Raw genomic sequence first — 15,032 nt, forward strand, 5'->3', positions numbered from 1 at the left:
GCTTGGGTCTAGGACAACTTGCAGGTTGTAAACCTGGCTGTAAGGCAGGCCATGGTCTGGCTAGTTAATGTTTGTTACTCAAAAAAACAAAAACAAAAGAACAAAACCCACAACAAAAACAACCCCCTCTCCCCCATTCCTTCTCAGCCTCTATCCAAGCCCATCCATTGTACCAAAAGGAGCCTGGAAGATGGAGTTGGAGGAGGGCCTTGAAAATGGGAAGAGTTCCTAGAATTTAAGGAGCTGTGGATGGTTTGTCATATGTATGTTGACTACCCCCACAAAGCTCTTTTTTGTCTCTCTCTCTTTTAGCTCCTTGTGCTTTTAGTTTACTGGTTGAAATTTTGGAGTCTCTATATTGAAGTAGTCAGAGTTGGATTGGTATTGACAAACTTCCTAGGTGTATACATTTATTTTCTTTCCTCAGTGACTGTTACCTATAGAAAAAAGCCCCAAACTCCCCCGAATGGCACTTAAAACCCTTTATGATATGGTCCTAACTAGGGTTCCGAAAGTCAGATCAAATTGCCAGATGACATTCTGTTTTCTCTCTTTATTTATGCCTTTTACATGTGGCTTTCTCAAATAGGCCTGTTTGTTTGGTGAATGCTTATTCCTTCCACATGCCCCTGACTCCATGGTTGCTGCTTCTGCTCGCTCACTGATAGTGATTCACTGACCTAATTGTATCATCTCACTGAATTCTCACAACAATCTATAGGTGAGGAAATTGGCTCAGAGAGGGAAGACACTTCCTAAGCTATCACACATATAGTAAGTGATGGTGCCAGGACTCAAACATATTCTCATATCAAAATTTATGCTCTTACTACTCTGCATCACATCCCAGCTGCATCTTGTCCATCTGTCTCAATCTATCTGTCCATCATTCACTCTCTACAGTTAATTTTTTCAAGTTATTATTTATTTCACTATCTTTAGTTTATTAGGCTTTCATTTGTTTTAATTTTTATAATATATATGTAACATAAATTTTACCTTTTTAATCATTTTTAAGTGTACAGTTCAGTGGCATTAAATCTATTCATATTGTACTCTATATTCTCACACTGTATTCTCTGATAGTAGGGTCAGTCTTGTATCTTCCATGCTTAGGGTCTGCTACAGTGTGGGCAGGTACTTAACATTTGGAGGAATAAGTGATTGTATTTGCAAGCTGATGGAAATACTTTTCTGATAACAACTGATACACTTATAAATTGGATAATAAATAACACTAGCATATGCATTTCCATAGTTCATTTTCTTTAAAACTGCAACAGAGTCCAAAAGTGGCATAACAAATTTAGCAGAATGGAAGACTTCTTTCTAGTTTTACTTTGTCCTTCGTAATAGCCCCTGGCCTTATGTGGCTACCTTTATTTAAAATTAAATAAAGTTAAAAATTCAGCGTCTCACCCTTACCAGTGTGGCTCAGTTGGTTGTGCATCCTTCTGTGTACTGAAAAGTTGCAGGTTGGATTCTTGTCCTTGTTTTGGGCTTGATCTCCCACATAGGGGGCGTGCACGAGGCAGCTGATTGATGTTTCTATCTCTCTTCCTCTCCCTTCCTCTCGCCAAAAATCAGTAAAAATACTTTTTACAAAATTCAATTCCTCAGTCACAGTATGCACATTCCAAGTGCTCAGTATCCACATGTGGCTAGAGGCTACCATATTGGACAAAGAACATTTCCATGATAGAATTTCTATTGGATATCGCTTTTTCTAGACGTTAAAGGCAGAGAATAGTGAACTGTTACTTTCTCAGAGAATTTGATATTTTTGCAAGAAATTCATAGTGGTGTAGTACTATTTCTTTCTGGAGAAAGACATAGTTTCTCAACATTTACTGTGCAAATTTTCCTGGGATCCTGGGGGACATGTTTCAGCCCTGGGACTGTAGATATAGATAAGGCTGAGACCAGATCTGACTGAAAGAAGAATACGGAATTTCATTGGGGACCTATCATAATTAGAGGAGACAAAGCAAATGGGAAACCGATACAAATGATCAGAGCTGGTTGGTCAAGAAAGGACCAGCGAATGACTGTTGTATATCAGTACAAATCCTGGGTAAAGATTTTTAGCTTTGTGTTGGGGATTATGGAAAACAACTTTCTCTAGAACCTTTCACAATTAGTGGCCCTGATCATGATGTGTTATGGGAAGCACAGGGAATTGTGGGAGCATTGTGTAGGGATACCTAATTAACCAGAGCAGTTTCAAAATCCTTTTAGACCCTTGACTTCCTTCTGGAACCTCTGCTTCATTTCATATCTCACATTTAAAATTACAGTATATAAAACTGGAATTATAGTTGACTGGGTAAAATAATATTATACCTCATATTTAACTAAAACATTTTAATTTCACATTTGCAGGTCTGTTTTATTTTTCTTGGATTTTAAAACCAGTTTTTCTCTCCTCTTTTTCAAAGGTTCCTGAAAAGCCAGTAGCTTCAGTTATTGTATCTGTAGTGCCTAACTTGGACTTGTGTGTGTGTGGGAGAGGGTTAGACTTGACCTGAACCCTTACATCAGAATGGTGAATGAGAGTTGGCTCAGGTGGAGAAAATAGTATGTGCAAATGAATGGAGGCTAAAGAAGATGCTGAATTCAGGGAGCTCATTGTACAGGCATATCTTGGAAATATTGCTGGTTTGGTTCCAGAGCACCACAATAAAGCGAGTATCACAATAAAACGAGTCATAATCTTTTTGCTGGTGTGTGTGTGGGGTCTTGCCTTCAATTTCTAAAAAAGGCAACCTCTCTGAAGCTCAGCAAAGCAAAGTGCAATAAAACAACATATGCCTATGGTTCGGGATGGATGGAGTATACACTGTAGTGTAGGGTAGGATGAGAAGCAGGAGATAAAGTTGAAGTGGCAGATCATGAAGGATATTTGTGTGTATAATTTTTGTTTGGCAGAAATATACGATTTTTTCTTACAGTTGTATAATTTTACCTTTTAAGGGCCTCACCTTAATTTTGCCTCTGGGCTGCTGAGACTTCAAAATAGACTGAGTGGGTTGTCCAGCCCTGACCAGGATCCAGGTCTTTATTAAACCATGCTGCCTTCCTACGGTCAAATTAAATTAAAACATTCCTAGAGTAACATTTAACTATTTTTGTAAAAGACACATTATAGATTACAATTAGCTAGTGTTTCAGGCTTGAATTTGTTTACTGGCATTACCCATAAAATTTGTTCACATTTGTAAAAAAAATGGGCACTTAAATTTTAAAATTCTTTTATGTAAATACATACTTGTATAGTCAAAATAGTAAATAAAGAAAAAGATAAGTAACTTTTTAACCTATCATTGTAGCCAATCACAGATTGAGGAATCACTGATCTTTTTCTTTTTGCCAAATGCCTATTGGAGAAAAGCTTGTCAACTGGATCTGTCTTTGAGTTAAAGAAATTTCCTAGACTTATTAATCACTTTCCACAAAGTAGGTGATTTATGTATATTCTCCAAATGTATATTGAATAAGATGGTTATTTTTGCCCCATTTCAGGAACTAGGCTAAGGTAGTTAATTAAACAAAGATAGTGGCAAATCTGGGATTTGAATCCAACTCTTAACTCAGACCAATGTCCTTTTCACCAGGCATCTGTCTTCTAAGTTAAAATGTGGTAAGTGAATATAAACTTTGCACTAGATTTTAGATGACTTATGAGCATGCTGACTTGGTGATATATCTGTCTCTTTTCTATCCCATTTTAAAGTAATTTAAGTCACCAGCTAAAGACCCTGGATTTTTCAGAACATTTCCTAATCTGTTTAATGTGTTATAATCTGTAAGGCAGATGGTTTTGTGAGTATGTTTGTGTATTTATGTGGCTTAGGAGTCTGTTTTTTACTGAACAACTCTGATAGCCTTTGCCTTTGTGTTGAATTGAATCTGGCAGTGATTTGCATTCTTCTAGTTAGGAATCATTTTGCTAGCTAGATCTGTTTCCTGAGAATCTGGGTGAGATCCTGAGGATGGTCACCAGATCTAGCCATTCCATGTTATCAGGAGGTAGGGTTAGCATTGTTCTCCATATCTTCTCAGGCCTCCTGTTCTAGTAGTGATCTGAAAAACCAGACACAACATTATTAGCCAATGGTCTCAGGGCTGGTGGGTCGATTTTAGACATACTTACTGAATTCCATAATCGGTGCTCTTTGTGACTATGAAAGGAATTTGTTTTAAGGCAGATATAAAGAGTCCTCCTTTCCTCAGGAGGTAGCATACACCTGGAATCATGGCATCAAGTAATTTACAGTCTCAACATATAAAAAGGATTCAAGAATCACAGCATGGCCATGGCCGGGTAGTACAGCTGGTTAGAGTGTTGTCCCGATATGTCCAGGTTGCAGGTTCCATCCCTGGTCAGGGCACATAAAAGAAGCAACCAATGAATGCATAGGTTAGTGGAACAACAAATTAAAGTCTCTTTCCTCCCCCCCCCCCCATCTCAAGTAAATAAATAAAAAAATTATAGTATATACTAAAGTGACATTGGTGATGTTTTATCCCAGGTATTTGAGGATGACATGAATAGGTCAATAGTTACCCTCCTATAATATGCTCTTTGCTACCACAGACATAGCACTGGATTGGATTATTCTTAGGGATTAGTAATAGCTCACATATGTTGAGCTCTGACTTTGTCAAATACTGTGCAAAGCCTTTATATTCACTATCTCATTTGACAGACCTGTAAGGTAGATGCTGTTGTTAATCCCTATTTATTTATTTATTAAATATATTTTATTGATTTTTTTACAGAGAGGAAGGGAGAGGGATAGAGAGTTAGAAACATCAATCAGCTGCCTCCTGCACACTCCCCACTGGGTATGTGCCCACAACCAAGGTACATGCCCTTGTCCGGAATTGAATCTGGGACCCTTGAGTCTGCAGGCCAATGCACTATCCACTGAGCCAAACCAGTTAGGGCTTAATCCCTATTTATTAAGGTTAGGGTCCATCCTTCTTGGGTCATATGGACTGAAAGTGTTAAAGGGATAAGTCTCCAAAGAAAAATCAGGATGCCATTAACAGAAGAAGGTGGGGATGGTTGCTAGGCAGATAAAAGCAATAGATGGCCAGCCAGTTTAACTATTCTTAGGATTTTCTTTGTTTTTTAGTCACCCTCTCTTTGTATTTTATCTAGTTACTCTGAGTTCAGAATGTTTGTTTTCAAAAAAATGCATTGGGCCCAGCCGGTGTGGCTCAGTGGTTGGGCGTCGACCTGTGAACCAGGAGGTCACAGTTCAATTCCTGGTCAGGGATCATGCCCAGATTGTGGTCTCCATCCCCAGTGGCGGGTGGCGGGGGGTTGGGGGGGGGGGAGAAGAAGCATGCAAGAGGCAGTCAATTAATGATTCTCTCTAATCATTGATGTTTTTATCTCTCCCTCTCCCTTCATCTCTGAAATAAATAAAAATATATTTTTAAAAAATGTACTGGGCTTTGTTCTTCCTTGATACTCTAGTAGAGTCCTTTCATTTAATGTCCAGAATCTGAGGTCCAGATAGGGCATGACTTTCTTGAAGTCATATAACTAAGCTAAAAATGATTTGGACTAGAATTAGGAGAGGTCTAATTTTATCATTATACTACTCTGCCTTCCTGTGCTTTTGTCCTATTTTTGAGTCAGTTTATATTAAATCACTGTTTATTCTCAGTTTTACTTCTGGCAGGATGTTTAATATTGAACCTATGTGGAATGATGAGTTATTTCCTCATTATCTGGCATCTCTCCACAGCTTTCTTGATTCCCAGTGTCTTTATGTAGAAAGGCTTTAAAGTTGCTCTGAGGTGAGCTTTTTCAGCATCTCAGTCACTTTTAACAGCTTCTAAACTCTGGTGTTGCAGATCAGACTTTCTCATTTATATCTTCCACATACTTTTAGGGCTAGACTTTCTGATTCTATGACTGTCTTCCCCCAGACTGTGATCTAGAGGCAGGCTTGTGTTTTCTGTTTAGTTCGTCCTGCATTTGAGCATCTTCCATAATGTATCGGCAACTGTTCTAGGCATAGAAGAAGCTTCGCAGGTGGATATGGCATGGTCCCTACCCTTGAAAAGCTCATTTTCTAAGAAATATGTGAACTGATGATGAGTAGAAAGCAAACTGGAGAAAGTAGGCAGTCAATATAGGAGAAAAATTTTTTTATCACTATGTATAGAACACTTACTATGTGTTTGCCATTCGCTGTGTTGATTTTTCTTTTTAGTGTGATAGTTACGCACAATTCAGACAGATGTAGCATAGGCCTTTTGGGCCTGAAATTCGCTTTGAGAGGTATTTCTTCCAACCTAAATACCACACTTATTAATAAAAAACTGCTTCCATTTATGTGTTGTGGGTAAAATTCTACAGCATTTGTAAACATTTTAAGTAAAATTATCCTGTTTGATATTTGTTGTAAGTTCATATTTTGTATATTTTGCTTTCTTTTGGATAATAATTGATAATGCTAAGTAGAACATGACAGATATTAAATGAATTGTAATTTTCCCATGAATTTTTATTCCAACTAACATTCTTACTCATAATTATTTGTCCTGTTGTTTATTGAGCTCCTACTGTGTGCCAAGGACTGTGCTAAATAAGCACTTTGTATCAGTACTAGAGGCCTGGTGCATGAATTCATGCACGGGTGGGGTTCCGCTGGCCCGCCCTGAAGGGGGCCCATTGGGTGGGGCCGCGGGGGTGAGGGGCCTCGGGCGGTTGGCCGGCTGGCCTTGCCCTCGATTGGGGTATTGGGGGCTGATCGGGGGCCGGACTGGTCGGGGTGCGGGGGGTCTGATTGGGGCCCAGATCAGACTAGTTGGCTGCCTCAGTACCAGTCATTCTGGTCATTCTGCCTTTCCGGTCGCTGGGCTTTTATATATATGGATTTCACTTAATCCTCATTCTGGTAAGTGCTGTTACTATCCATTTTTTTATCTAAAGGTAATGAAATGGAAGTTCATAGAGAAATATATATAGTAGCTAAAGTTATAGAACTAGGATTTATTTATTTATTTATTTTTATAATTTAGTAAATAAATCTTTATTGTTCAGATTATTACAGTTGTTCCTCTTTTTCCCCCCCATAGCTCCCTTCCACCCAGTTCCCACCCCACCGTCCTCATCCATAGGTGTATAATTTTTGTCCAGTCTCTTCCCGTACCACCCACACCCCTTTCCCCCCGAGGATTGTCAGTCCACTCCCTTTCTATGCCCCTGATTCTGTTATATTCACCAGTTTATTCTGTTCATCAGATTTTTTATTCACTTGATTTTTAGATTCACTTGTTGATATGTATTTGTTGTTCATAATTTTTATCTTTACCTTTTTCTTTTTCTTCCTCTTCTTAGAGAATACCTTTCAGCATTTCATACAATACTGGTTTGGTGTTGATGAACTCCTTTAGCTTTTTCTTATCTGTGAAGCTCTTTAGCTGACCTTCAATTCTGAATGTCAGCTTGGCTGGGTAGAGTACCCTTGGTTGTAGGTTCTTGCTATTCATCACTTTGACTATTTCTTGCCACTCCCGTCTGGCCTGCATAGTTTCTGTTGAGAAATCAGCTGACAATCGTATGGGTGCTCCCTTGTAGGTAACCAACTGTTTTTCTCTTGCTGCTTTTAATATTCTCTCTTTGTCTTTTGCTCTTTGCATTTTAATTATGATGTGTCTTGGTGTGATCCTCTTTGGATTCCTTTTGTTTGGGGCTCTCTGCGCTTCATGGACTGGTAAGTCTATTTCTTTCACCAGGTGGGGGGAAGTTCATTATTTCTTCAAATAGGTTTTCAATATCTTGCTCTCTCTCTTTTTCTGGCACCCCCATAATTCGGATGTTGGTACGCTTGAAGTTGTCCCAGAGGCTCCTTACACTATCTTCATATCTTTGGATTCTTTTTTCTTTTCTTTTTTTTTGACAGACCAGGGAAATGTTTATTTATTTATTTATTTAACATAACTTTTTTTTTATTGTTTAAAGTATTACATGTAGTACATATATCTCCTTTTTTCCCCCCATTTACCTTCCCCCAGCCTCCCCTACCCCCTTTCGCATGCCCTCATCCCACCCCCCGAGTGTCTTGTGTCCATTTGTTGTGCTTATATGCATGCATACAAGTCCTTTGGTTGATCTCTTTCCCCCCCTCTTATCACTCCCCTGCTTTCCCGCTGTAAATTGACAGTCTGTTCAGTGCTTTACTGCCTCTGTATCTATCTTTTTGTTCATCAGGTTATAATGTTCTTTATTTTCCATAAATGAGTGAGATCATGTGGTATTTTTTCTTTTTGCTTTTCCGGTTGGGTGTTTTTTGCTTCTTTGTATTTCAAATCTTTGACTTGATTCTTGCGATCCTCTAGTCTGCTGTTGGATCTCTGTATATTATTCTTTATTTCAGTCAGTGTATGCTTAATTTCTAGTTGTTCCTTTTTCATATCCTCGAGGGTCTCACTAAATTTATCAGCGGTTTCTAGAAAATTCTTGAAAAACCTTATAACTGTGATTTTGAACTCTATATATCCTTTATTTCTTTCATTTGTAACCTGTTTCTTTCTTTCTTTTTTTTTTAAATATGGAACGCTTCACGAATTTGCATGTCATCCTTGTGCAGGGGCCATGCTAATCTTCTCTGTATCGTTCCAATTTTAGTATATGTGCTGCTGAAGCGAGCACGTGACCTGTTTCTTTGTCTCTGCATTTTGGCTGCTTCCCTGTGTTGATAGAGTGGCTTTGTGTGCTAGGTGTCCTATAGGGCCCAGTGGCTCAGCCTCTCCAGTTTCCTGAGGTGGACACTCTTGGTGCACCCCATTGTGGGCTGTGTGCACAATCTTGTAGTTAAGCCTTGATTGTTGTTGGTATCACTGGGAGGAATTGACCTCCAGGCCAATTGGCTGTGAGGATCAGCTGTGTGTACGATGGGAGAACTTCTGTGCTGGAGACACCCTTATGAGGCAAGACTTGCTTCAGTGGGGCTTTGGTGCTCACTGAGTCTGCCCCCTGAGTGTGTCCCTTATGGATCTGAGGAGTTGTAACCTGGATGGTCCCACTCTGACCACTGGGTACACTGGCTCTTGGATCTCCAAGGAAGTGCTAATTTAGCCTCTGCCTGAGGCCACTCAGCAGGAGCTAAGGAGAGATCTGCAGATTCCTCTTCTTTGTTTGGGGAGAGATCTGCAGATTCCTCTTCTTTGTTTGGGTTTTGGAGGTGCCCAGATGCGGCCCAGCTGTGAAACAATGCAAACTGCTGTGGGGCCTTGGGCCTTCTTTTGGATGTTCTGGGTCTCTCTGACTCAGCTGCAGTTTGATAGGTAAGTTTAGATTTCAAAGGACCAGGCCATTCATATGCAAAAGCCTCTGTGCACAGCTTGGGTGGGGCGGGGTCTCAGGGCGGAGCAAACAACAATGGCTTCCTGTCAGCCCTGCCCTAAGAGGCCCCTGGGTCTCAGTGTCCCTTGGTAATCACTGCAAGCACCTCTGAGAGAAAGCCGCCCTCGAGTTTCAGCTGCTGCCAGATAGTCCAGTTTCTCCCCTTATGAGTCTGGGTCCCCAGAGTCTTGCCCAGAACTGGAGTTCAGAGCAGTCTGGATCTTGTGTCTCCCTCTGGATTGAAAAAGACAGCCACGTACTCAGATGCTAGCCCTTTCCTCGCGTGTGCCTCTGCACTTAACTTCCACAGCTCCTCTGATTCTCCGTGTGCTTTTCTCTTTCCTTCTAGTTGTAGAATTTCCACTCAGCCAGCCTTCCTGTGGTTCTGGATGATGTCCGTTTTGTCTTTTAGTTGTAGTTTTGAAGTGGTTGTGTGAGGCAGCAAGTTCAGGTGTTTACCTATGCCACCATCTTGGTTTCTCCGCTACAACTAGGATTTAAATCCAGATTTGACTTCTGAGTCTGGATTTTAAAAAATACTATATGATATTTGCATTTTTATATTTGGTGTCACCTTGGAGTAATTCACAAATCATAATCTTTTTTTCCTGTTGTTTTCTCTTTAGGTTTTTGTCAGGATGACTTGGCAGAGCTTGACCCAGGCACTAGTAAGTTCTGAATGTTCTCCAGTGTTTGTGACTAAAAAAGGATGTGTATGTGTACTTTTAAATGTATAACTTCAGATGTCATGGATAGGCCTTTATTGACTCAGATTTTATTTTCACTTTAATTTATAATTATGGGGAGGGCATTGTATCTTTCCTAGTTATGCTTTCTTTTTCTTTTCCTGATCGTATTCAGTGGCCAGGATTGAGCCCATTCATAGAACATTGGTTTGCTGAAAATTTCTATTTAATTCTAATCTCCTTTTCATATCCATCCATCTTCCCACGAAACCAGTAATAACAATAATTGTACTTTCACTTATGTACACATACAACCATATACCCACAACCACTTTTCTAAAGTATTTATTAGTTTTGACATAATTTCTTTCAAAAAAGGATTATGCTTGGTTTAGATATTTAAAATTGATAACTTTTATACCAGAGTTTAATTTTTGAAGCACCTTCATCTACATTCTTAAGGGGATGATATGAGAGTAATTATTTCAAGGTCTAATTAAATGATGTTTTTCAGGACTATGTAAGTCTTTTTTAAAAAAATATAGTTTATTGATTATTAGAGAGGAAGGGAGAGGGAGAGAGAGAGAGAAACATGGATGTGAGAACACAACATAGATTGGCTGCCTCCTACACGTCCCTTACCAGGGATCTAAGCCCAAAACCCGGGCATGTGCCCTTGACCAGGAATTGAACCAGCAACCTCTTGGTGCATGGGATGATGCTCAGCCAATTGAGCCACACTGGCCAGGGCAGGACTATGTAAGTCTTGATCATAGATAATCACTTGTGTTTCCAGTGCTCTCAAAATGTGGCATTTGCCCAGCTGGTGTGGCTCAGTGGTTGAGTATCAAGCTATGAACTAGGAGGTAATGGTTTGATTCCCGGTCAGAGCACATTCCTGGGTTGCAGGCTCTATTCCCAGTGTGCGGCATGCAGGAGGCAGATGATCAATGATTCTCTCTCATCATTGATTTTCTATCTCTTCCTCTCCCTTCCTCTCTGAAATTAATAAAAAAAATATTTTTTTAAATGTGGCATTCATCATTCTTGGATATTGATATAACTATTAGAAATAGGATATGGGAATATGCAGTGTATATAGACCTTATTTTGCTATAAAGTCCAAAAGTCTGATGATAATTTAGATTGAGAATCCATGAAATGATCTGGAGTTATTTTTCTAGTTCTGTTACATTTTAGGGTCATGGGGCTGGCTATTTGTCACCAATCTGCTGTTGGGGTAAGTGGTGAAGTTCGCCTTCTTACCATCCTGGCTAACTAATATCATTTCTCTGACGTTGTGGACCTTCTCACATACCACCCCCGCCCTCCATACACACCTTAATAGTATAAACATTTATGTTTGTTCAACTAATACTTATTAATGGCAGGACAAAATAAATCCCACAAAGCTTATTAAACACAACGGAAATGGATTTGTTTTTCTAGAAGCTGGAAAGTTCGGAATCAGTTTTGTAGGTATTATAGGCTCAGTTTACCCTGCTCTGCCACCTGAAATTCCAGTACTATCAGTGAATGTGCCAATTTCTCTTTGTCCTCTTATGAATAGCCTTCATTTAGGAGGAGGAAAAGGTAAACTCTTGAGTTATGCTTCTTTTTTAAAGTCATTTTTGAACACTAGAAAGGATATTAAGATGCCCTGTAATATTTCAGGCAGAACTATACATATGCATAAAATATGTCAGTTAATTGAGGACTCAGATATTGAGTGTTTTCTCTGCTCCAGGCCCATTTCTGTGCTCCAGGGATATACAAGTCTAGGTCCTGCCTTCATGTATTAACTGTGTATTGGAAAATCTTTTCTCATCTGGAGTTATTGGGGAAAAAAATTTTAAACCTCTAATTTAGCACATAGTACCTAAACTTATTCTCCTTTTCTGCACTTAGTAGCAATTGAAAACAAATCATGCCCATCTTCTAGGAAAGGCTCTTGTTATTTTCATAAGATTATTACTGGATGATTCTTCTTTCTGGGCCAACTAATTCTAACTCATTTAACATTTCTGCATAGACTTTCTAGCTAGATATGTGAATTATAAACCTCTCCATTCCGTGAGAATAAACAAATATTTAACCATCTATAATAATATATAATAATAAAAGCATAATATGCTAATTAGACCGGACAACTGAATGACCTTCCAGACAACCTTCTGGATGAAGCCGGGGCTGCCAGGGCTGTGAGGGCCGAGCCTTGTGCATCGGGCCTCTACTTTTATATATCAGTACACAATGGAAGTCGCCTAAAAAGATCACTTTTCTTTTAAAAGTTGTGCTTAGTTTATGTGTTTACTAGTAATGTTCTCAATAATGCTCATAATATTTTTGTGAAGTTAGTGTTTTGTTCTTTCTTTTGGAAGAAATACATGCAAGTCTGATATTATAATAATAAATGGACAGAAATAAAATTTTATTTTGATTTGAATCAATCTTGGGGTTCAAATGAGCATGGTCAGCCCTACTGAGCGATGGGGAATCTCAAGACTAAGATGGTCTTTGTGTTAAATTGGTTGTTGTTGATATTGCAAATTCCTTGGCTTCTGACTGGGAAGGAATGACATCTCCTATGTTAATACTTCATGACTTTCGCACATAAGATTGAGAACAATAGGGATTTCTTTGTGATGCATCTTGGCCATTTAGAGGTCCCAATGGCTTCCCCAATCCTCCCCAATTCCTGATAGGGAAAACATGCTCATACTTGCTTATTTTGAATGAGAAAATACCATTGTTGCTGATTTCCCATTGTGCCTGGCAGTGGTGGTAGACAGTCATTTTTTGGGACAACAGGTGGGATGTGTTGGAATTAGATGAGGAAGGATTTACTTTGTCCAATTCAAATGGCCTCTGTTAAAACACCTTTTCTTGTAATAGAACAGATAGATAGGTAGCCATGTTTAGAATATGGGCAGCTGTTCACACTCTGACTGCCTTCCTATGATTCCTGGGCTTCCTGGAGTCCAATGTTAGGGCACAGGTTCAGGCTAAGTTCATTTCTACAAGAAGCATCTCTGTACCCTGCCTTATTAGCATAAGCTAGGGACAAGGGCAGTCAAAGGTCAAGAGAAGTTCAAAACAGCATAACCTTTCTGTGCTTCTGTTTCCAAATAACCCCAGTCTGCCCTGCTCCCCGAGTTTTTTCCTCAGCCATCGTGTTTACTGTGTAGTTGTAAAACCCAAGAGAACAAGGACTGACTTGATACAAGGGAAGTTAGAGAATAGAAGTCATTGTTGCTTAAAACAGGAGAAATAATTGATTTATGTTTGGGGGCCAATTAGGTTATAAAATAGGAATAGTAAAGGGATCTGTGACTTAAGGACCGCTACTTACTCTGATTTCTGACCCACAGACAAGGGGCTCCCCAATAAAGGCTGTTAGCTTTCTAGGCTAAATTATTAATCCTTTCATGCCTCTCAGGGATTGTAAACAGCACATAATAGGAAAACAATTGATACTGTTCAGTCATTGGCCAGAGAGAGGGTCAAAGGGTAAATAGTTGGATTAGCAACAGCTGTTCTTCCTCCAAAGTCAAACTTTTGTCCCTTATTATCTATTTCAGCAAAGTCATTTCTGAGTTTTTTTGCCTGTAAATAGTTAAATCCATTTCTCTAGTTATAAAATAATTCTACAAGCAATTAGAGAGTAAACATTGACCAAAATTGAAAATACTCATTTTAATTCAGTTTTCAAAGTTGAAGATGAGCATTCCTTTTGGTATGTGCTGACTGTATTGTTCGATGTTCAAAGGGTATTATCCCAAGGAAAGGAACTACTTGAAGTTAGAGTAGGTGCTTTTTAGCTGTTTTTTACCAACTGCTTAAAGATCTTGGTATAGCCCTAGCCGATTTGGTTCATTGGATAGAGCGTCAGACTGCAGAATGAAGGGTCCCAGGTTCGATTCTGGTCAAGGGCACATGCCCGGGTTGTGGGTTTGGTCCCCAGTAGGGGGCTTGCAGGAGGCAGCCAATCAATGATTCTCTCTCATCAGTCATGTTTCTGTCTCTCTCCCTCTTCCTTCATCTCTGAAATCAATAAAAATATATTTTAAAAAAAAGATCTTGGTATAGCTTGATGAAAAGAAAAAATTGACTTTGTTAGTAGGACAATGCATGTTCATTGTGGAAAACACTATATATATATATGAATACCCCTGATCTCACCACCTGGAAATAGTCATTGTTTCTTTTTGGGAATATGTCCTTCCATTTGTATCTGAGCTTATTTCTTTGACAAATATATTTCTTTTAAATTTTTGTTTATTGATTTTAGGGGGAGAGAGAAACATCAATTTGTTATTGCACTTATTTACACATTCATTGGTTGATTTTTGTATGTGCCTTGACTCGCAACCTTGGCGTATTGGGACGGTTCTCTAACCAAATGGCCATGGCTTTGTATATTTTTAAAACTTTTTATTTCTTGATTTTTTTTTTTTTTTGAGAATATAACAGAGAAACAGAAACATTGATTTGTTGTTCACTTATTTATGCAATCATTGGTTGATTCTTGAATGTGCCCTGACCAGGGATTGAACCTGCAACCTTGGCATATTAGGACGATGCTCCAACCAAGTGAGCTAGCTACTTGGCCTGGGCTGAGCTTATTTTTTGCATAAATAAGTAGCAGTTGTAATATATATACAGTTTTGTATACTGTTTCCCCCTCCCCCACCACTCAGCATTAGATTGGGAATATTATTCCAAGTCATGAAGCATTTTTCATAAATATTTTTAATGGTAGGATAATATTTCATTATAATAACTTTACCATGATTTATTTATCTGTTCTCCTATTGTTGGACATTTAGATTGCTTCCAGTTTTTTGTACATCTCTATATATAAAAGGCAAAGTGACTGACCATCCGACCGACCAACTGGCCGGTACATATGACACACACTGGCAACCTAAAAATAAACATATAACGCTCTCCACTGGCACCAATCACACACATGT

General features: G+C 39.0%; 1 protein-coding gene across 4 annotated transcripts in view; it reads left to right on the plus strand.

Moving 5' to 3' along the window:
- The window catches only part of NR6A1 (nuclear receptor subfamily 6 group A member 1), a 177,128-nt gene that overhangs the window by 28,127 nt on the left and 133,969 nt on the right, over window positions 1-15,032 (plus strand). For all 4 annotated transcript variants that reach the window (XM_079790888.1, XM_079790891.1, XM_079790889.1 and 1 more), the window contains exon 2: window positions 9,997-10,038. In XM_079790888.1, coding sequence (XP_079647014.1) covers window positions 9,997-10,038 — 42 coding nt within the window. The remainder of the gene's footprint in view (window positions 1-9,996; window positions 10,039-15,032) is intronic.

This window comes from Cnephaeus nilssonii (genome assembly GCF_951640355.1).
Source record: "Cnephaeus nilssonii genome assembly, chromosome: 14".
NCBI lineage: Eukaryota > Metazoa > Chordata > Mammalia > Chiroptera > Vespertilionidae > Cnephaeus > Cnephaeus nilssonii.